Below are 25055 nucleotides of genomic sequence, written 5' to 3' on the forward strand. Positions count from 1 at the left end.
GGCACACCTTGTGTTGACACTATCAACCAACTTTACAAACAACTGTGAACTACTGCCGGCTTGTGTGCCAGTCTACGTGAGGCTTCTGGAGGAATACGAGTGCTGACATTGAATACACTTTCTTCAAGATGAAGAATGCAAACAACCTCTGATGAAACCGGAGAGATCTTTAAACTATTTCGTATTAGAAAGTTAGAATACTGCATTCAACTAAGTGCCCATAAAGGGTTTCTAATCATCGTGTATGATTCTACTTTGAGAATTATAAGTTCTCATGATATCATTCGTTTGTGAGTTTGTTCGTTCGTGAGTTTGTGAGCTGTTTAGCCTTACCTCCCTTTTCGCAACATTCCAACACATTAATGGAGGAGGACATGAGAAATGAGCACATTGTAAGCATGTTGGAATCAAACTCATGTCTTTGGTATGATGAGCAAATGCTTTAACCAAATTTCTAAGCTGTTTCATAAACTAGCTCATTTTTAAGATAGTTGATTGAAAATTAGCCATTTAAATGAAGCTGTTTCATGAGCAAGGTAATCTTAAAATAGTTAAATAAAAATACAAAAGAATTAATGAAGCTGTTTCATAAACTATGTAATTGTGAAAATATTTAATTGATAACATTATTATGCTTCTTCCTGAACTAGGTCATTTATAAAATAATTAATTGAATATAAACATTTCACTGAAGCTTTTTCATGAACTCTGTCAATTTAAAATAGTTTATTGAAAATAAACATTTCTATTGAGCTACTTCACAAACAGAAACATTTCTTAAACAGTTGATTGAACTTGTTTCTTGAACTAGGTCATTTTTAAAATAGACAATTGAAAATAAACATTTTAATGAAGCTGTTTCATAACTTAGTCCATTTTTACATATTTACTTGAAAATAACCTTTTCAATGAAGCTGTTACCATAGTAACAAGACAACAAAAACAAGCACGCTGAGATCTTGCATTTAAAATCCCATAAAATGCACCAGACCTGTACAAATTCAACTGTGAACAAAATACATTAGAATGCTGACATCCTATAAATATAACCTGGGCCCCATTTCACAAAGCTCCCGTAAGCCTAAGATTTTGTAACTTTTCTTGTAGCATTTGTACCTCCTATACTGTAACACAGGAAGTAGGAAAGCTACGAGAAAAGTTACGAGAACTTAGGCTTACGAGTGTTTTGTGAAAAGGGCCCCTGGTCAATACTGAGCAAGTATTGTTTCTGGCTGCTTTTAGCAACGTTAACAAAACACCTGAAATGTGAAATAAATGTTTCCAAGTTTAACTGTAACAACAAATTATATTAACAAATATCCACACATAGTTTCAGATATCTACAGGTAAACTATGAACATAAATCTGTCAAGGGAGAGGTGTTCGGCTGGGTGGGACCAGGTCAGACTGGGCTGCCCACAGTGCTGGTCACGACTAACACCAATTTAATATCCTAATATCATGTCAATTACAATAATCATGACAGTTTACTATTTTCAGACGTACATTAACACAAAACAAATAGAGATTTTACTGGTCATGTCACAACAATGGCATTTCTTATGATTCATAGATCATGACTAGAGGTACCTCACTGTGGATGAAATAAGATTATTTTCAGATACTTACCAACACAAAAAAGATTGAATTTATTGCTCACGCCAAAACAGGACACCCTCATGATTTATAGATCACAAGTGGTAGTTGGAGAGGAAAACAGAATGGCCATTACATCAGCAGGGGAATGTGGGTATCGCTGGACGGAATTGTCTCCGCCAACACATGCCTGTTGTTTTTTTGTTGTTTAACACCACACCCAGTGTTCTAGCAATAGTGTAGATATAACACACCAGTCTGCAAAAAGTCAACTCAACCAGCAAGTGGTAGACATAATGAGCATCTATGAATCATTCATCCTGGTCAGGAAGTCTTAACAGACAATGTCATTACTCACCCCTCACAAATAGACATAAGATACAATTGTACCTCTGATAGCCCTGCTTCATGTTTGAATGAATCATCCAGATCTTGGTTGATAATACATTATATTCCAATAAACTCAATCACATTAGACAACTGATGCTTTTAGGCTTCAGCAGGAGTTATTGTGTCCAAATTTAACAGGATTTTGTTTCAAGGTGTAGCACAGGTAGATCTAAATACATCTGAAACCTCTGGACGATTGTCTGAATCACATCAGCTTCTTTAGGGGTATTTAGGAGCTGGTATGATGAAGAGAAAATTTTTTTTTTTAATGGATAGACATCTTCTTTCTTGGAATAGATACGATGTTTTGGTGTAGGTGTTAACACCATCACTCACTTGATAACTGTGTAGACTAAAGCTTAGTCTCTGAAAATATATAATTTGATAGTAGCAAACTATCCCATATAAACTGAAAAGGAGCCCCAAAGAGACCAGAGACTTAGAACCTGAGGAAATCTAGACTTGCTTCACTTAAAGCTTTAGCATTGCAAAGATGACTTGGAAGTGTAGGGAAAATAATATGTTCAGGGACTGTGAGACAAACTAAGATAACGGTGTTACATCTACACCAAAACACTGCATCTACTGCTATCAAGAAGGTGTCTATCCATACAGCATTGCTTGTCTAAATCACAACACATTTCAATGCTACACAGTGGCCAGTCCATCTGTGCCCTAACCATAGCGGGTAAGTGGCCCTCGTGTCCTGTTAATAAATGCCCAGTTCAACATGTGTTGTCCATGATAAAGAACATTAAAGAGTGACCTACTGACCATGTGCTAAGCACAGAGATGTTGACACTTGACGTCTGTGTCAACAACGTTTTCCTATGAACTTCTAACATATGTGACTTAAGATAGGACCTGGCATAGCACCTCCTAGTCTGTCAACACAAAAGCTTCCATAAGAACAGACTTGTTGTAGCCAGGACCAGATTTTCGAAGCTCTCTTAGCACTAAGATAGTCAGTCATAAGTTATGTATGGCACTTACGACTATCTTAGCAATAAGAGATCTTTGAAAAACTAGGCCCTGAACTGTTGCTTATGTTACTGTGGTATTTCCTACAGGTTACTAAGGGTTGTCTTGATTCCTCATTTCAACCCCACTTCATGAACTTTATGGAGATTTGCTGATCATAGCCTAACCATATATTGTTTTATTTTAAAATTTGGGGAATTTGAAACCTATACTGAAACAGTAACATTTCTGTGAAAAGACTTTGGGAATAACCTAGCACAAAATAATTTTGTCTGTCTGATCCCTAAGTCTGTAAGTTAGTTCAGATACTGTTGAAAAATATTTCTGCAATATTATAATTTGTAAGCTTGATGTGTCACAGAGGACACCTTACCTAATTACTTGCTGCTGTGTAGCACAGCATCAGTGATATGGCTAATATCATGATATTTCAAGATGGAAGGCTTAGATGCTCATCTCTATTATCACCACACAAGAATACATATGATAAATGTTACACACAAACCTCAACATCAAGAGGAAACATGGATTAGTGTATTCCAGTCCAACACAAGATGCTACTCCTGTTTACCCCGTAGCTCACCTGGTAAAATCCTCTTTTGTGAAATATCTTGATTCGGCCCATGTTGCCATTAGTGACCATTGACCCACCACACATTATTCTTCACAAATAGCAAGTTAACAACCTCAAATATATAGGGTGTTTCAAAATTCTGACAAGCCTTAAAAGTTCCTATACAGAAACATATTTTACTTTGAAATGTCATCAGAATTTATACACTTTTGCAATGTTTTAAATTACACACGAAAATATTTGTAATTTTGCACCAAATAAACAAATCAAATATATACAAATTTTTCAAGGTACTTTTAGAAACAAACCATGATTCTGCACCACACACTCATGCCATGCTTGTCACGATCCATGTGTTGGCCTTCAAGCATAAATAATATTTTCCACAAAGCAACTCATACCCAAAACTAATGTACTGAGAGAAACGAATCAGTACAAGTGTTCCTACATTCTTCCTGGTGTCAAATTATGCTTTGTATGGAGCAATGGGTGAAAATCTAGGAAATTAAAAAAGGAACACTAGTATTTTCATGTTCCCTTATTTGTTTTTGTCAGCATATTTAAATGGGATCACGATGTCAACATTTAACCGATTTAGTATGTTTTTGTTCTATTACAATGCGACCTAATTACTGTATGGCTATGAATATGAAACTCAGTATATTTACACTAGCATTGGGGTGGAACAAATTATTGTTTCCATGGTTCAATGACTTTGATAATGATATTCACCATGAATATGACAATTAGAATGTGTATTTATTTTCCAACTGGTGCAGTTCTTGGAGGCAAACAATGTTTTGTTCTGATCTGTTTTGATCTGCAAATGATGATAATTTTTGTTATTGCTGGATACACAAATACTTTCAGTTGTTGAAACGGAATTTGGTAAAACAAAATCAGAAAATAATCCTAAAACACAAGAGTGGGCAGTATTTTCTTTGCTTCTTGACCTGTTACGTTATGGTAATAATTGGTCTTTAGTCAGACTCATTGATATGGCTCAGAGTTCATTCATGTCGCAGATAATGTTGATCACTGGATTATCTGGTCCAGGCTGGACTGGAATTTGTTGGCATGACAGGAATGTTCATAGAATCTTAATTATATGTCCAAAATGTTATCAAGGAATAATCTTTAAGCAATAGTGACAAATGTGATGGATATGTGGTAGCCTAGTGGTTACAGCGTTCACTCATCATAACGACTTGGGTTTGATTCCCCACATGGGTATGTGTAAAGCCTATTTCCCCAAACCACGATATTGCAGATTATTGCTAAAAGCAGCGTAAAACCTTACTCACTCACTCATTCACTCACAAGTGTGACAGCACCACTTGCTATATCCCTGGTCCCATTTTGTGTATGAATCAATGGATGAATAGCTTAATTCAATTTTGGCAACCAACATCCCACTGTTAAGGTATTTTTCCATGCACAACACACAGTACAGGGATATGGGGTGATAATCCCAGCCCCGAGGCTGAGAATCTACCTGAACATACACCAAGATGGACAGGTAACAACCAAATCTGTCATGATATCTTCCATCATTTAACAACCCATGACCTTCTATCATTAAATAACTACCCATGTCCTTCTATCATTTAACAACCCATGTCCTTTTATCATTTAACAACCCATGTCCTTCTATCATTTAACAACCCACATCCTTTTATCATTTAACAACCCATGTCCTTCTGTCATTTAACACTCACGTTTCATGCATGCAATAAAATTGTACCCTATGAAAACAACCACATATAATTATAATGCAAAGAAAAAGTTATTTGATTTTTTAGAGATGATTTATCATGGTGAGAATCTTGTACATGTAACATATTCCATGTTGATCACAGCTCCCAGCTATCCTGAACACCTGCAAGATACGTCTTGATTGCAATCTCTCCAGGTAAGGCGATATTTAAGAAGTTCAACTGTGAAGTTTCTGAGACCAGAAATATTAAGCATCCGTTTCATATTGTTAATTTGAGTGAGTGAGAGACAGAGTGTGATAGTGAGAGCGAGAGAGTGAGCAAGCGAGTGATGAAGTTAAATTACATTGAATAACACCATGTCCATTTTAGAAAGATTTCAGACTCACATTATTAATTGTTTTCAGTCTCAAAAAACATTTTGAGATTCTGTCCTACCAATGGTTTCACATCAGTGGCAAACATCCAGATCAGTTTCATCATGTACTGGAAGAATATCATACTTTCACTAAATCATAGAACTGATCATCAGGAACTGAAATTGAAGTGGTACTGATATCCACAACTTATCCTCCTTTCATTTACTACTACATCAAGTATGTTAATGGGATATTGTCATAAAGTTTTTGTCAGCAACACACCACAGCATGTGTGATATTTGGAACTAAACTTTCTCCGTACAGATTCTAGTGCTTTTGGGTGCTGAGTCCCATTTGGAGTATGAAAGCACACTCTCACAGTGAGGCACCTAATCGGCAGCAAACAAAAGTCAGACGTCCGACCCACTCATCCACTGCAGCTTCCACAATGATGGAATGTGTGATAAAACATAGATTGTACCAATCTACAACATCAAACACAAGCACACTGGTAGATTGCTACTACATCAAGTTTACCTCCATCAACTATTATTCTGGGACATATGTCAACATCAAAGTTTCCATGCATCTATGTACTATGTGATAAGTGGCATATAGCACCACCTCTACACCATGGATCCTAAACACAGTGAACTACGACAGTAAGACATCATGTATGTGCATATCCATAGGTGTACATTCTGTTCATATCTTACCTGTATTGTTGAGGTGGAAATAACAAAACATGTTTCCGGACTCCCATTATATCCTGCCTTGATCTCCACATGTTTTACTTCAACTGTGGACACACACTCTTTATCACATCCACAAGGAAGAATATTCTCCCCTTTCTTCAAGGCCGGTGCCTTATTACTGTTATCATCCTTTGTATTAATCTTCTCATTAAAGGACTCTCCCAGCTTCCCTGGGCAGAGTTCAGCCAGACTCTCCAAATCCGGATCCGGAGTGACCGATCTGGAGGAGATCGTGTCCAGTGAGATACGATCAAATTCAAACTTACATGAGGTGTTATTGTCTTCAACCTGTTTCAAAATTTCAGCAAAGAGTTGGGTGATATCCTGGTCACTGTCATCCGTTCCGGGTGTGTTGGCGGGGGAGGCACAGATTGGGGAGGAGGGGGAGAGGGGGGATACAGATGCTGCTGAGTCGAAGTTCTCGGCATCACGTGACGATGGCTGATCAAAGAATCCCGAGTCAGCTGTGGGTGATGCAATAGCTGGGCTGAACACAGGTGGAGTAGTTGGCGTTAGTGGGGTTGCTGGCAACGTTGGGGACGTTGGGCTGGCCGGGTTTTCAGGATCTTCGATTTTCTTGTTCTTCTTCTTTTGGAAAGAGCGGGGAAACTTCTTCTTTCTCAACTTCATCATTGTTTGGAGAAATGAAACACAGTTTTCACAATGCAGGTCACAGAAGGCAGACACTCAAGGACAAGAGCATTTCATGACATAGGTACTCCAGTCTGAAGGATCGACAAGATCATTCCAAAGCTGTTAAGTAAGATACTCCACTGTTGAATGAACAAGACACTTCTTCAAAGCTGCTGTCCGTTATTTAAATCCTATTTGGGTCAAATATTTCTGTCAGTGATGTACATAACTCTCAAACAAAACTGTTTGATATTTGACAGTAAATAAACTTTCATAACAGCTATTTCAAAGTGTACATTTGAAGAAACTGATATTCTCCTTCAGCTGCTGCGTCACATTCTCCCTGTGAACAATCCAGAAGGCTTTCTTTCAAGGCCCCCAAGCTCCCAAAACCAAGTGAGCAGGGCAAATACTTCCCTTGAAACTCTTAAGGTTTTAGTTGCATCACAATAATTGCCAATTAAGCTTCTCTGCCCAATGATTGCAATAAACACATTTCAGCTGATCATAACAGGATTTGCAGCTTGCCACAATTGGTTGTAATGTTCCCATTCAAGTTTGGATTATAATCCTCCTTCCTGGGGTATCAGACAGATATCCATAACTCTGGATTATAATCCTCCTTCCTGGGGTACCAGACAAATATCCACAATCAGTCCAATAGTGAACAACCTAACACTCGGCAAAAAATCAATGTCTTCACAAAAAAGTCACAACTGGTTGTAATGTCCCCATTCACATATGAACCACAATCCTCCTTCCTACCAGACAGATCTCCACAGCAAGATCCAACACTGAACAACCTAACACTCAGCAAAAAAGTCAATGTCTTCACAAAAAAGCCAACAAGAATCCAACAAATCGGTCAATTTCTAGGGTAGTGGTCCACCTGTTTGATTCTGAATGAACATTTTCCCAACCTGTTTATGAATAAATAATCCACAAAAACTGTTCCACAGTCAGACGGCAAATACATTCAATGGGTCGCTGTCAGGGATCATTAAGAAAGATATCAAAACATAAACATAATCTCAGGCATCAAATTTCCTGTCTCTCAAATCATTTGTACCGTCAGATACAAAGTGTAACACTTGTAAATGGGTTCCTTGAAAATAGCCACAGTATTCATCGGGATATTTCTAGTAGGTATAATTACACACAGATTACAGGCTCTTCCTCTTCAGGCTCCATTAAACACAAGGCTGTTGAGCTTCATTAACCATGCAAATCTGGCCTCACCTCTATGGAATATCTCGTCCCATGCCTTCAGTGAATGCACAGACAAAAATGAAGTTTATAATTGGAAACTGTACGCCAGTTTCACAGAAAATTTTTGTGCAGAGGTGCAAAGCTTATGTTTGTCATCGGAAACTGTAATCACTTTCACAGAGGGTTTTATAAAGAGATGCAAAACATCATGTAGAACATATAAATCCTTTGAAACTTGATACATAAGATTGCAATGTCATATCATAAACCAATTGTCAATCATGTCAGCAGTCCAGATAAAGATCAGTTTCCCAAAACTCTTGTGGATCAACAAAATGATTTGTCCAGAATAATAGTCTACTGGTGAATAGACAATGAAAATGAAGTATCCAATATCAGCCAAGAAACTCTCGTAACACCACAGAGTCTAATCCTGCAAGGAGACAACACTAAACTGTTTACATCCCATCCAGTCAACCTTACACTCAAGTCTTTGCAACAGACAAGTCATTCAACAAGACATCTCCATTACAATGTTTTCATGAGGAAATTCAGTCGCGATTACACTCTGGCATGTAACCCGATCCTTGTCAAGTCGTGATGAAGATTATCCGAGCTCACAAAGATGATCTTCATTGCCCATGGAACTGATATGATGAACTCCGTGGTGTGTGACTATAACGTGTTTACTGGGTCAACTCCAGTTGTTTGAAGAAGATTACAATCATCGGACGTACAGTCACAGGTACTGGCCAGATCTACACGTATAAGCCAATATCAAACACGTTCCAGCAGTCCAAACCCCTGGTCAGTCTTCTTACTCAGGGAGACGATGGCAGTCACTGCTATGTAAAGAAACAAAACAGTTCCTAATAGTTACAGCAACAAGACAAAGACGGAAATTCATACAATAATCATATGTAGAATTATTTCCTGCTAACATTTGAATATCAAAAAGTGTAATCTACTATTAAGGTTGTCAATGCAATAACTTCCTTCTGAAGTTAAGAGTATGAGCAAACTACAACAGAAAATGATTTCCATCTACTGGACAAGAAAAATATTACATACTCTCTAAGAGAAGTTAGCGACTATCCAATATCTCAAAGACTAATGGGAGTTTTACCTGTCTCATCATAGTATGAATCAGAGGATCCGTAAGTTCTTTTGGACAAATAATTAATAATATCCAGAAAAACAGGCATGACAAAGGTTCAAATAATTCTGGCAGTGAAACTGTTTTACAACTTAAGCAGATGAACTTATACTTTCAAAATATAACATTTCAGTACTTATCATGTAACTTTATCGAAAGGTATACGCTTATACAAACTTTCAAATATACTCATGTTTAGCTGAGGATTATTGATAACTATAGTCATCAAGGATGATATCAAGGATAACTACAGTTATCACCTGCTCATGTGTACATTTACTATTGAGATACATGATAAATGAACACATTGAGCTTAATGTAGTTACAAGCAATTAATTACTTCCCTTCCTAACAATTAGGAACAGGACACAAGATACCCCTTGACTAATCCAATCATTCTTTTCAAAACATAATTCATATATAATAAAATGGATCATTCAGGATGCCCCCAAATCATTTTAAAAACAATTCTGTCAGAGACTTGAATAAACGTATAAAACACATCCTTGTAAATTTGTAACTGCAAATAGCATGATGATTATCTTATCTATAACAAAAGAAAAACAACAGATATCCCTCTTACTTGCTTGGTAATAATGGTTATCCACACTTGCTGTTATTAACAGACAGCGATCGTCAGCAATATGTTTAGCTTGGAAAACCCAACTTTCTGAATGAGGAAATTCCGTTTCAGCTGTCACATTTCAATAAATGTCCTCAATGCAGTTTAAATCATTGTAGCAACTGTACCTACCGACAACATTCTGAACCCATTCAGCATATAAGCTCATTCGATACAGTAACACCAAGCTTTGAATTCTCTGTGTGCCTGCTGTAAATCATGTTCAAAGTCGAGTTGGTTATGTCGCATATTCTCTGCCAATTCCTGTCATAAATGCTTGTATGACAAGATCGGCCCTACCCAATACTACTCCATTATAAGTAGATCATTGACTTCTGTCCCTGCCTTCAGGGCAGATCATTCAGGGCATACCAGTGAATGTCTGAATACTTCTCAGCCAGGAGTAGTGAAGCACAGTCAATTAGCAATCATTAAAATCCAATCAAAACACTTTGTTGTGGTAATTAGGAGCCTTCTAACTCTGACCTCTGTTCCAGATGCCATAGAGGTGAATGAGTGAGTGACTTCGGCTTAATTCTGCTGAATATTATTTTCGTTGATCTCATGTCTTCTTCTTCTTCTTGATGTGGATTGAAAGCCTGAAGAGCAACTGTTGGTATTATTTGTATTTTTCTTTCTGCAAGGTTCATACCCTGTATATTGTTTCCTAATCCATAGATGAGGATCCTGGAATGGATAAGGGAAGTAACTCTCACACAAACCTGCCTTAGATCCACCAGCCAGAAATGCCACAGACCTTGCAAGAAATGAAGTTGAAGATGTCCCTCAGCATCAGGATTTGAGAAACATAAAATCCCCGAGAGGTTCGGAAGAGTTTATCTCTCTGACACCTGGTGAATCCATCGTGATGCATTAGCGTGTGAAATCGACACAAGATCCATGCTGATTATTCAACATCAACATCCTTCAAAAGCATCACAATCAGTACTTAAAATGGGTCCATATCACTCACAAATTTATGGATGAATAGAAAGTCATTTCATCAGATACTGTCCGCTGTAAGAGGGCCCAGTCTAGTAGCAGATATCTCTACATGGAGAAGTAGAGCAAGCACTTCATTTCTACATATCACTCATGTCCAATTCATTAAATATAATAAAACCCTGTACAACCCATAACTGAGATATGATAGACTGCAGACAACTTCAAAGTAATAAAACTTCTGTTACGTTCACAACATTCAAAGTTTGAACAAGCGACCATCTGACAAGACATCAAGATTTCTAAATGGATTGTTGATGCATGAGATAGTCGCATCATAATTTCAAGAAGCGTAAAAAAACTATACATATATATTTACAGAGTTGTTTTTTTTTCAATTGAAATGTCATTAAGTTGAGCTATACATCTAAAAACTATTACAAAAACCCAGCTGTTACTCTCAAGATTGATATATTATTATTTCATTGAAGGCGTAAATACAGCCATTTTTTCAGGTACGTAGAATTTCTTAATGACCCAGAATCAATACAGTGTATGAATACCACATTAATAATGCAACCTCTATCCATCACCAAGTCTTTTTATTGTCCCTTGTGTCAGAAGAAAGATTTTTTCAACGTAATCCCAGTAGACCATTCTCATTCATCTGTGCAGAGTCTGTCATGGCTGAGACTGTACCCAAGTCTATCAATCATCATAAAGTGTCAGTTTCCTGTCAAATAGCTCTAGCTTGCTGTTTAAAACACTGGTCCAACACTGTCATGTGTCGCCATGTCCGTTACATCTCATCAATTTCTTGTCACTAGTAGTACCAACATTCTTGTAGTCGACCTTGTGCAGATCCAACCATTCAATGACTGAATCAAAGCCCCCAATGAAGTATTTATTGTTTTGAGGTAGACTTGTGAAGGACATTTCCAACTGGACAAAAATAATACTCCATGCAATTTCCTACTTGACTTGTACCATAATTCTTCAAGTGAAACAGCTGACTTGTTTTTCGTGGGTGTTAGTGTAAAAGTGAGGCAGGATAAGCCCAAATTTCAACGAACACCAGGTGTCATCTATTTGACAGTGTCCGAGAACAAGCTTCCAATATGGTAAAAATCATGTATTACTTTTTGCTCTTCACAGAGATTTCACTCACCATGGACATATGTTTTGTCACTCATAATTACTTTATCAGAATGATTTCCTTTTTGCATCGACTTGTGAAGGTCCAGGTTAGAATGTATCTTCAGTAACCCAAGCTTGTCGCAAGAGGTGACTAACATGCTCGTTGACTTGGTCGACACATGTCATCGGTTCCCAAGCATGTAGATCGATGCTCATGATGTTGATCTCTGGATTGTCTGGTCCAGACCAATAATTTATGTTGAGCAGATCAAAAAGCAGTATTCCAGCTATAGCTGTACATTCTGAAAATACCAATCCTGACAATAAAAATAAGAGGTTAATATTCCAGTTTCTGTTAAAGTAAAGTTTCTATACCAGATGTATATAATACAGGACAAATTTTTGGGATTGCAACTTCTTGAGTCCCTAAAATCTGTCCTGTATTACTACACCAACTTCTAAATGCCTTTTAAGAATCACAGATGTATAATGTTTGTCAGATTTATTCTGACCTGGCAAAAACAAAAACTTTGGCAGAAATTCTGTACACCTATTCTAAAAGAACTTAAAGTATGAAATTCTACATGAACTTACCTAACAGTTTGTACTGAAAACACCTGTTTTATAATAGTGTTCATGGCCCACTACATCAAACTGCAAACTGTGTTTCACACATGTATAGTTTTGAATGCTTCATATTAATCACTGCAGTGTCGAAAGAGACGTGTGCATAATACATTTACCAAACTAGTTTAGAGTCTTCAATCCAGTGTCAAGGCATTCTGACAGAACATAAAATGAAGTGAGTGTGTGAGGTTAGTTTTACAACCTTTCTGGCAATATTCGAGCAATATCACAGCAGGGGACACCAGAAATGGGTTCCACACATCGTACCCATGTTGGGAATAAAACCTGGGTTTTCAGCTCTTACACCTTAATCAACACCCCACCGCCCTATGAACATAACATTGAAAATATATTGTTAACAAATCTGAATAGATTAATTCTGTGTGTTGCTAACATTCAGACTTCACTTTTGACAAAATTACAAACAATGGCAAACTACTGTAAATGTAAATTATCATTTCAATAATTTTTTTTTCATATTTCCCAATTTCATTCACCAAATTTGTTATTCTGTTTGTTTCCAGAAGCAATTCCAGATAGGATTTTACTGTGAACACTTTATGAAGGGGCACATTTCTTAAACTACTTTTCTCATCACACTGCCACTGCGTATCACATTGATGTAAATCAATGCTCATGCTGTTGACCACTTGACTGCCTGGTTCAGATCTGATGATTTACAGACCACCACCAAATAGCTGGAATATTGCTGAGTGTGGTTTCAAACAATAACCCATCATAACATGTCCTCATGGGGATTAAAAATACACCTTTGGTGTGCCCTATATGCAAGAAAGTATGGTAATGCCAAACAAATTTTATTTCTTGGTTTACTGACCTGTCGATTGTATTTTTTCCCCAAAAAAAATAGAATAAAAATAAAAACTAATTTTCCCCTGCTCAAAAAACAAAATCCTATTGTTTTTATTGGTCAAAAATATTAACTTACAAAACATTTTGTTTAGTTTGTATACACTTTATATATTGCTAAAAGTAAAATACTGTTAGTATTTAGAAGAAAAATTACTTTGATCAGTGATTTTATTTTATTTTCCTTCCTTTTCTGAGGACAAAAATCCATAAAACAAGAAGTAAAACTGGTCTAAGCTAATCAATATATCAAGTGTTTTTCAGACTGTAAAATGTTGCAAGTAGGTAATTTAAGTTGAAAAGCAATTTTGACAGTGGTGCATATATGTCAGTAATTTACAAAAGAATCATTTCAAATTTGTGCAAGTATCTTGATCACATTTGAGCTCTGAAGCAACCACCGTTCACATTTACAATGATTAAGGTATCGGTTTCCTCAAATTGAAGATGACATGTTTTATCAGTATTTACAATGTATCCCACCCTCTGACCCGTCATTACCCTCATAAAACACCATCCAACAAGATCATCATTATTTTATGAAATATATGATGATCACAGGTTTTGAAAGTCAGAAGTAATCATCATTTCATGTGCCCCAACCTCTGTGCATTCAGCCGTTCAGTCCAAGCACTCAACACAATTATTTTTGGCAGCTCTCCATTTGACACCCATCGTGTCACCCTAACCAGTCTATCCAGACTGGTCTCCTCCCAGTCTAGTTTCTGTACAAAGCCTGCACTTCCACAATTTTGACTGTCTGTACAAATTTGCCTGTCATCCACGTTGCCGACCATCACCATGATTTAGTGGACAGGACCTTCCAGTCAGAGAAGGTTGTTCACTCCTGGTCATCTCAAGAAAAAGGCAAGGTATAGATGATACTTGTTGTTGCCTTGTCTGATCACATTACTTTATGCTGTCCTGCCTGATGTCTGGGATAAGCCAGAGGATAAAACAAGGAATTGGTTGGCATGAGTCAAAACCGCAATGTGCTATCGGTATGGCCTGATCCATGTACTTTCAGGATTTTCTGTTTGTTTGTTTTTGGTTGAATAACACAATGCGGTGATATTCCAGTTAAATGTCCGTCTGTAAATAATCCAGTCTAGACCAGACAATCCAGTGATCTCAGATTTTACTGGAATACTCCAGATGCCTTCATGACTATGTAAATCCTGACTCAAGTTATTACACATAAAATTATCAAGTGTTTTTCAAGAATTTAACAGGACACTGAACTCTCCTTTGCATTAGACGGTGAAGGAAGCTGAGATCTTATACATGCAAGTTTTATTTTTTCATGAGATTCCTTCCTTCCTCCAGCAAGACTGAAATATTCTGGTCCAAAAAGAGGTGGACTTCCTGACTTTTAACAAAATAAGAATTGAATGTTGTGCCTAGAATTGTAGAACTCTGAGATATCTGACAAAGATTGATGCATTGTTGCATTTTGTGAAGTGATACACCGAAACCTCAGGTAAGACTTTAGTATTGTTGTATTTTGTTTTGAGGAACATTTAGATTTCCAGCAAGACATTTGTAATCCCCACTGTAAATACTCTGGCCTCAGGAGATGTTCATCAAGGTAGGACTTCCTTAAAGACATACATTTTCTTGTATGAGGTGATGTGGAACACTGTCACCTCACAACCAGGTGGCAGGTGATTACAGATAAACGCCATCACATGTAACCTCAGCTAATAAACCTCAACCCGACACAATAAGATGAACATCTGAACCGTGAGTGGTCAAGACAGTCTGTTTGTAGGTGCATCCATGTCCATTGTCCAGTCAATTAGGAGTGAAAGGACAATTCCTTTGCTTGTTGCCTCACTTGACAAACACTTCATATTGAAAGCTGGCAAACAAACTGAAAGCTTTAAACCATCCATTCATAGTCTGAGGTGACATATCCAAAAGCCACGACAAACAATTCATGAATAGTAAATGATTTTGATGATGAAAATTCTTCAGGTGTCTTTGATGTTTAAATGCAAGCTTCAAAATGTGCTTCAGTCTTGATAGATGGATGTGTTTCTGGACAGTTGTTTTCACAGTAGAGTCATCAAATAGTTCATGAATTTCCTCTTCTTTTTTTTCACTGACAAACCTTTACAGCATTATTTACATCAATCTTGTTATTCCTTAACACATTTCACAATATGCTGTCACATCTTGTTTTTCTTCATTACCAAGTATTATTTTTCCATACATCTTGATATTCTGTTTCACATTGTGCTCTGACACATCACATTTTGTTATTCCCTGACACATCTTGATATTCCCTGACATATTGTGTTTTTCTCGACACATCTTGTTATTTTTCATACTTCACATTATTCCCTGACACATCTTGATATTAAGTGTCATCTTTTGTTATTCCTCGACACATCTTGTTATTCTCTGACACAAGTCTCATTATTTCCTGATATATCTGGTTATTATGACACAAGTCTTGTTATTGCCTGATATATCTGGTTATTATGACACAAGTCTTGTTATTGCCTGATACATCTGGTTGTTCACTGAAACAAGTCTCGTTATTTCCTGTTACATCTTATTTATCCCCGATACACCCTGCCATGCCTTCATATATCTTATAAATACCACACATATCTTCTTCTGATGCACGTAATGTTACTCCTTAACATTTTAGCTATTCCCTCACATATATTTGCAGTTGTATGTATACAGTAAACAGACCCCATAAGTAGATGTGCTATAATCAACACTGATATCCATGCTGCAGCTATGCTATCAGTCCTGCGTTGACCAGGGTTTGTAACACAGAGACAGTGCCCACATTCCATCAGTCTAAGATCCAACACATCAGCAATAGCCATCAGCTTATGTATCTCTCATGCATTCCAATGAAATCATGCAGAAATGATACCAGCAAGATAATTGGAAGACTGATCAAGTAGTCCAGTCACCCTGTCATACTGACCACGGCTTTCACAGTAAATACTTTGAATCGAAAATTATACATTCTTAGAACAATGAATTGCATTTACATTCTGAATCACTGCCCCCCACTGAACAAAAACAAGCTAAAATCATCAGTGGGAAATATGTGAATTAATTATATTTTACAACAATATTTCAATTTTCCAACTCATTTGCACCTGATTGTAATTGGGACATATACTACCTGGTTCTGATAAAATCAACATATTCATTTGTTTAAAAAATCAATATTACCTTTTCATAACATATCTGAACCTCTGTCATGCTGTTTTAGACAAATATATTTGATAATTTGCATATAAAAACAGACTTTTTAGCTAACTTACCTGTTTTGTGCATCCATTTCTGAAATCAAGCTGAAAACAGGCATCCAGCTCTTGAAAACGAAAGTTGTAGATTCACACTGTCAAACTACTTATGTCTCAAACCGAAAAGCTGTTTTGAGACGAGATCTCTGTCCAGACCGTAACACTTCAAATGAAAGGTGATCTCTACAGGAACATACCAACGTGCAGAACCCCCTTATAGCTGGACCTTTATATCTACTGACTGCATCATCATCAGTGACCAGCAAGAGCTCCCAACTTGATGATCGAAAGTGTCTCCCAGTGAACTGACGCCCACAAGTACAACGCCACCCGTGCTACTCAGCCTGTGAAGCTCGTCTACGGCGGGTGTCGAGAAACAGGTGCTTGTATTCACCCACTGATATTGTCAACATTAGTTCAGTGTGCTTAATACGCCAGCCACTCGTGCGAGACTGAAGGCTTGGTGGGTCACTGTATGAACTGACAGCGGCTGTATAAGAATATCTCTACACCTCTGAAGATGATCAGTACATCAAGACTAAAAAGAAAATATCTCGTTTTGTGAGTTTCGAGCATCATAGCTTTTCAGTATGGGGTAACTTACATACTTTGGGGTGAGCGAGTGAGTTTAGTTTTACGCCACACTCAGCAATATTCCAGCTATATGGCAGTGGTACATACTTTGGAAGTACATTGTCAACATAATATCAAATCTGTAAATGCGTTTTTATGCATTCATCTGCAAAGACAATGAATAAGACTTGAACAGATACATTACTGTTTTAGATGATCACATTGTCTAAGGACAACATAACTTGTTTGTGGCCTTTTTGGCCAATATTTCTGTGATGTTTGGCAAAAAGTCGATGTGTTTCAGAGTGTTCCGGTAGAATATTTTATTTTATGTTTCCAAACTTCATATCTTTTTCTGACAGTCATGTTTATTTTGAAACTGCTTCACTTGAAGAAGTGATGCCTTACATGTCCACAAATCATAAAGACTTAGAGGATGGTCTGTTTATTTGATAAATTTATCTTTATTTAGGTGATTCAGATATTTCACAGTTCATATCCTGGTGAGAAAACTATGAATTTTTCCAATGTTATACTGAGTCACATGATGTGCATGTTATGTAGAAATATTCTAAAACCCCTTTATCGCTGTTCTGCTCTAACTGACACAATTAATTGACAAATACAAGATCAACATTAGACAGGAACATGAATACTGCTTTGCTATAGTGAGTAAGTATCTAGGGCAATCAGTGACCTCAGAAATGACACAGAAACAACAGCTTCAACGAATGGTGGTAAATGACAGAATATCGATTGAAAAACAGAAATAACTGAAATTCCAATATATACCAAGGATCAGAATGGCAGCCAATATCCTAAAAGACTACCAGCAAGATCCACTGGTACTCTTGGTCATGACAATGATGACGATGACAATGATGACGATGACAAAGATGATGATGTTGATGATGATGAATTATGTTTGAAACATCTGCACCAATACAGACTGTTGTGGACCATTAACCCTTCCTATGTCAAAACAATACCACCATCTGTTGTAAAACCATTTTTCTATTCAAATGCTATCATTACATTTGTTTCCAAGGAAACAGCATTCAGAGTGGATAAACAAAGTAGTTATTGATCAATGTTAACTGAAATGTAAAATAGACGGGTACTTTTTCATCCCTTATGAATGTTTTCTAGACTTTCGGTATAGTGTAGTTAATTGCTAGTCAGGCCCGCGGGTAATTGGTCACAAAACATGTCATACGGTGAGATCAGATACATAAAAGTTGGGCTGAATCGCTGACATTATTCATATGGAGGAGCGGAGGGCAAGGATCTGGGCTATATCAGAGAGTAGCCACTTCAAACCCTCCATTGTGGTGACTGATGAACAAGTTGTAAAAGTCCATCTTTTGACTTCAATAGTAGCATTGTAGGGGGAAGCAGTCAACCAGTCCGCCAGTGTCACAGGGTATAAAACATGGGATATAACATAGGTAGTAAGGGATGGTTGGGCTTGTGTGGGATGGGTGGACAGGCTGGTGGGTAAGTTATGGAGGGTTAGTGGGTTGATGGGTTGGTGGATGGATGGATGTGTTGGGTGAGTGCATGGTTTGTTGGGTTGGTGACTTGATGGATGTGTTAAGTGGATGAATGCTCTGTGGGACTGATTGGATGATGAGTAGGCAGGTTGGCGAGTTGCTGGATGGATGAATTAATTGGTGGAAGTGTTGGGTGGGTTGACGGTTTATGAGGTTGGTAGACTGGTAAGTAGGTGGGTTGGGTGGGACTGATTGGATGATGAGTAGGCAGGTTGGTGAGTTGCTGGATGGATGAATTAATTGGTGGAAGTGTTGGGTGGGTTGACGGTTTATGAGGTTGGTAGAGTGGTAAGTAGGTGGGTTGGGTGGTTTCTGGACAAGCTGATGGATGTGTGGGCTGGGTGAATGGTTTCTTAGGTTGGTGACTTTGGGAGTCAGTGAGTTGGGTTATTGGATAGGGCAGGTTGATGATTGCCGTATGGATGATTGTGTAGGCTTTCTAGATGGTTTGTTGGTGGGTGTGCTGGTGGATGGTTGAGTGGATGGATGGATGGTTTGTTGGTTGGGTTGTAGGGTTGGTGAATTGCTTTAAGAGTTACTGGTAGTGGGTTTATGCATTGAAAATTACGTGAATTGAGGGAGCTGATGGGCTATGAGTTGGTGGGTTGTTTGGATGGTTGAAGCTGGATGAGTGGATGGGTATATGCATGGGTTGAGGGGATGGTTTTGTTACTCAGTTGGCCTTATTTAGAAATGAACAAATTGTCCAGTTGCCTTGTCACACTGACCACAATTTTCGTTCGAAAGTGTGTGGAAGTGTGGGGTCACTGAACAACAATTTAGTGAGTGAGTCAGTGTATGGATGGGTTGGATGGTGGTTTGACTAGACGAGTGGATGGAGGTAAGACTGACAGGTCGGCAGATGGCTGAGGCAAGAAAGAGCATTGGTGGATACATCAGTGGAAAAATACAGATGATATCAAGGATGGAAGAGTCACGGAAGCGTTAGTGCTAAATATCTGGTTAAAAGTTACAGTTCTAATAAAACCATTACATAACTTGCCAAAAGTAAGCAGTAAACATGATAGCTACTTTAATGATTTCAACTGGTTCCAACAACAACATGTTTTTGTGTATTTTTCATGCTGACGACAGCATCTTCATGACACCGTGATGTCTTCCAGCAAGATCCCACCAGATAACCCTGGTCATAATGTGATTTCTGGATGATAAATCCTCACTGAACGTCTCCCCTTGACGACCTCCTACAGGGAGGGTCCACACATCACATCCTTGTCATATCCACTTCGAAATACCTTTCACATAAAGTATAAAACAATTAAGATCTTAAACCAATCACACAAAACAATATTATTACAGCACTATGTAATAGTTACAAAACAAATGAAACTTCTATAAACTTTCTGTGATTGTGTAATCTTTCTTTGAGGAACAACGCCCCCTCCATATCCTCATATAGGACAATTATGTGTCAAAACAGGAGCATCTTCATCAAGATCCGTTGAATCCTGGTACAGCCAGGTAGTGAGGTTCATAGAGGACTGTATGCTCCACTGGCAACACAGACATCAACAACTGCGATGCTCATCTATCTTGTATACTGCCACATAGGGTTTTCATCATATTCAAAATCCACCTATTTTGGTTCTGGTTTTGAGAATCATTCTTCAAGTCAAACATTCATAAGGCTAGGGATCAGGAGGATGGTTTTATGTCCTTTATAAGAGACATATTCAAGTGATATCACAGCAGAGGACATCAGGGTTTAGACATAAAGTGCAGCGATATGGGGAATCAAATTGAAAGGGCAAGACCATTCAGCATGTTAACCACTACGCCATCTAGCCCCTTGGTTGTAGTAGTAGTAGCACTAAAAGCTATTGTGGAGGGGTGTAGCAAGAAGGTATCTTCATTGCTTTTAACCAGTTCACTTGTCTTAAAACCAATCATCTATTGGTGGGAATTTTTAGATCACCCTTAATGTTAGCCTAACGTACAAGCAAATATACCTTCAATCAACAATATCAAACAGTTTCATGTCATCAAACCGACCACCAATAAATAAACCAATTACCTGTTATTAAACAGATCATTAATATTATTAATAACTACATCACTGATATTACATAGATTGGTGTCATTAAACCGATCACCTGTAACTGAACTAATCAAACACTGATCACATTTAGGTGTCCCTTACACACAAGCAAACATCCCTTCATCCAATACTGTAACATGGCTATACGGTTTGACAGTTACAGTATACTTCCCTGTAACCAACTTGAGACATATATATTACATTCTCCACACCCAGAACACATGTCCCTAAGGTCACAAGGGGTCCCCACAGCAGCAACTATCAATGCAACCACTACTTAAATTACACTCATGTACATTTCAATGACAAACACCATTTGTCTGAAATCATGCACATTGATGAAAGGGAAGAAACCTTAGCCGAGGACAAGTCAAAAGCAAATATCTCCATTTCATTCTTTACTGACAGTTGTCATGAAAAGTCGAAATTCAACTAAGTGAAAAGATGAATTTAAAACTGCACGGTCTAAAGATGAACGTTGTATTTTCAAATGGTGAGATATTCAATATGTGGTGTAACTGCATTAATCTGCTTGACAAACAGACAATTGTATACAACATGGATTGCAATGTCTCTCCTTTAGAAGTGTGCCTTAGGGTACATACATTGCCCTTTGAAATTTAAGTGCACCAACATGCAGAATCCTTTTGATTTATAACAAATACATTATCTGAAATGTTTGTCTATCATTCATGCTGTCAATATTGTGTTAGAAACTGAAAGTTTTAACCTTTGAAGTATCCAATGGGCATTATGAATGTACTGGCCTGTCGTCACACGCCGGGCTCTAACCTCAAAACTTTCTTTAACACTGCACTCTGCAATATTTGTCCTGAGAGCAGTCACTTAAACAGTCGTTTTGGGATCCCACTACAAAGTGTCTAAAATTGTAAGCATCGATCTATGCATCATCGAGATATGACGGCAAGCGTCAACCATGTCAGCAAGACTTACAGGCAGATCCTGTTCATCCAATCTTTATCCCAACTTCAAACCATAACCCTAAATCATATCCCAACCTCAAACTTAATTCCATACCCAATCTTAAACATTTAACCAAAACCTTATCCCAACCTCAACCTTACATCTAATCCCATTTCTGAATCTTATTTCAACCTCAACTCCAACCTAGTCATAATTCCAACTAAACTGTGTCATAACCATAAACTTAATTCCACATTCAACCATAACCTCATTCCTAAACCTAATCCCACCTTCAACCATAACCCTATCCCTAAACCTAATCCCACCTTCAACCATAACCGCATCCCTAAACCTAATTCCACCTTCAACCATAACCCCACCCCTCATCCCACCTTCAACCATAACCCTATCCCTGAACCTACCCCTGCGAAACTCAGCTCATGAGTTCATGAAGTCTTCATGAAGTTCATGAAGACTTCATGAAGAGTTCATGAAGTGTTCATCAACTTTCGCTTTAATCTTCATGAACTTACTTCATGAAGACACACTTCATGAAGACTTCGTCAACTTCATGAAGTTATTTCACACTTCATGAAGTTATATGTTACTTCATGAAGTTTTTGTTCATGAAGTAAGTCTAGTCTTATTCACTACAAATTTCCAGAGTAAACAACTTTAAAAAGAAAATACAGAATAAATATTACAAGCTACAATACTTTTATTCATGTTACATAAGTTGTTATGTAAATGATTACAGATGAGGCATAAACATACTTTCCACATATTTTATTAAGTTTAAATTATCTGTAAATCCTATCTCTCGTGGCATTACTAGTTTTTGTCTAGTAATTTTTGTTGTTGTTTCATAATTTATACAACAAACAATGCATGAAAGAACGCTAAACGATTCTGTGCCTAACAGGAGTTGTTTTAGTAACATAGGGACAGTTCAAGTTAAAACTTACCTTCCTAAAATAGCTGCGTAACCAGTTGGTACTGTGGAAGTTTTCTACTTGTCTTCCTTATTCATATTTACTCCATAAAGTAAAGTTTTCCTGTCAAAATCGTCTCATTTCTTTGAATTTCTCCCGTGATTGCTCACGATCGGACATGCATGCAGATACTTTACTATCGCAAGAACGTCTTCCGCAAAGTTCATAACGAAGCAAAAACATAAAACTGTCAAAAACATTAACAGTCGACTCGGTACTAGAAAAAAAAGAAACATGGAAAAATATTTTGATATCGCCATGCTTCTGACAGCTTTCATAACCCGCAAGTTGATCTTTTTGTTGAAAACATTCAATGCTCTCGATTTTAGAACACATTCCACTGTCACTCCCTGTCCAGCACGATATGACCCTAAAACGTCAGTTTAGACTAATGAAATAAAATTTATGACCAGGGACACGTGCCTTATAAACTATTCTTCCAAGTTATGATCGACAACGGAATGTGAACTCAGAACATGTTTTTACGGGATCCCCGCCGTTGACAATAATACGACATGTATATTGACAAGTTCTAATTTCGATATTGATACCTAAATATTGTAATTCTTGCCATTATTTGTTCATAAGATGAGAAATTATACACTGTCGGTATGTTGGAGTAACTTTCGCGCCAAAACTGCCCCGCCCTTCATTCTTAAGAAATCTATTGCGACTTTAAGAACAGATAACAATAATCATACATCTTATTTTATTTATAGACACGATTTACTCCTGATCTAAGCTTTATATTTACACTTAATTTTTCTTTTCTATCAAAAAATGTCTTTACTTCAAACTTGCAACATTCGAAACGGAAAGACGCGACCGTTTCCCGGCATGATGCCATTGCTGCTGTCTTTGAGCGCGAGAGCGAGGCAGAAGGTGCCAAATGCAACTTCGCCAACAGACAACGATTCAGGCGAAGAATATCACTAATGAATTTGCGATTCGCGCATTTCGTGGATAATACAACGATGGATATGTCAAGAACTGACTCAAGATAAAGGAATCGACTAGATTAACTGCCTATGGATGCATCCCAAGGTGATTTCCATGAGCGGTACGTAAATAACAATTTTGAAATTATTTTGAGTGCCGGAATATGCATAAACAAACATTGGTGAAGGGATAAGCTTTGAGGAGAATGACAGAAACATTTTTTAAACATATAGCAGTGTATGTCTCTTAGTCTCAGAAGGAAAATCAGCAATGTGTACGGAATGATAATGTGAACTTTGTGTACGATGGGACTTACACAGGGGCATGTAACGCTGGTGACTTAAATCTGAGCACATGCAGATGGTGTCAGAGTTCAAGGTGCTAGTTTGGTGCTAAGTTTTTTTGGCTTAGATTATAAACAACAAAATAAATTCAAATGAAAAGGGAGATAATTGCTATAGGCACTTTCAGGGATGTTTCATTTTCTCTCTGTCGTTTTTGTATTCAGTTTTGGAATAATTACCGATTGTAAATTAAAAGTGAATGTGCCACAATGTTTAGTCATCTATTTGAGTTGGAAATAGGTTCAGTTACATGAAGATACGTTTTTCTATTTTATGATGTGCTGATTATTTTAAGTGTTGGGAAATGCAGATATTTCAGAATATATTTGATTATGAATGTAGACTAGTGATTTAGAAGCCAGTTTTGTTACTTGATATGCACTCTTTGTATTAAAAAAAATAATTTAAGGTCATCAGTGTAAAATTAAATTATTAAATTATTTAAAATAGTTTAATTAATCAGGTGAAAAATTATCTGAAACAAGTTATATATACTTAACATTTTGAGCAATATTTTTTTTTAAAACAACAAAGTTTCAGTATTTGCTTTAGACTCTTTGAAATGGAAAGACTATGATTAAATGTTGTTGGTTGCAATGTTTTTCAGATTTCCACTGGGCGATTCTGAGGAAATGGGGGCGATTCTGCAAATGTTGAAACACAAAGATGAAGTTCTCCTCAATGATTATATTCCTGAGCCAAAGTGTTCACTCTTCGCACTGAAGACTTGGGTTTGATTCGTAACATGAGTACAATGTATGTAGCCCTTCTATTGGGTTCCTTGTCGTGATATTGCTGGAACTCAACTCACTCAGTCACTAACCATT

General features: G+C 37.4%; 1 protein-coding gene across 5 annotated transcripts in view; it reads right to left on the reverse strand.

Annotated features, from left to right (window-relative positions):
• Positions 1-25055, reverse strand: part of LOC137267561 (pleckstrin homology domain-containing family G member 5-like) — a 197341-nt gene that overhangs the window by 93315 nt on the left and 78971 nt on the right. For 3 of the 5 annotated variants that reach the window (XM_067802041.1, XM_067802039.1, XM_067802040.1), the window contains exons 1-2: positions 16863-17204; positions 6332-9057 (exon numbers count right to left, since the gene is read on the reverse strand). The exons of the other annotated variants lie outside the window; for them this stretch is intronic. In XM_067802041.1, coding sequence (XP_067658142.1) covers positions 6332-7003 — 672 coding nt within the window. In that variant the 5' untranslated portion in view covers positions 7004-9057; positions 16863-17204. Of the gene's footprint in view, positions 1-6331; positions 9058-16862; positions 17205-25055 lie in introns of those variants that run through there. 5 annotated transcript variants of the gene reach the window in all.

Source organism: Haliotis asinina, chromosome 16 (genome assembly GCF_037392515.1).
Source record: "Haliotis asinina isolate JCU_RB_2024 chromosome 16, JCU_Hal_asi_v2, whole genome shotgun sequence".
NCBI lineage: Eukaryota > Metazoa > Mollusca > Gastropoda > Lepetellida > Haliotidae > Haliotis > Haliotis asinina.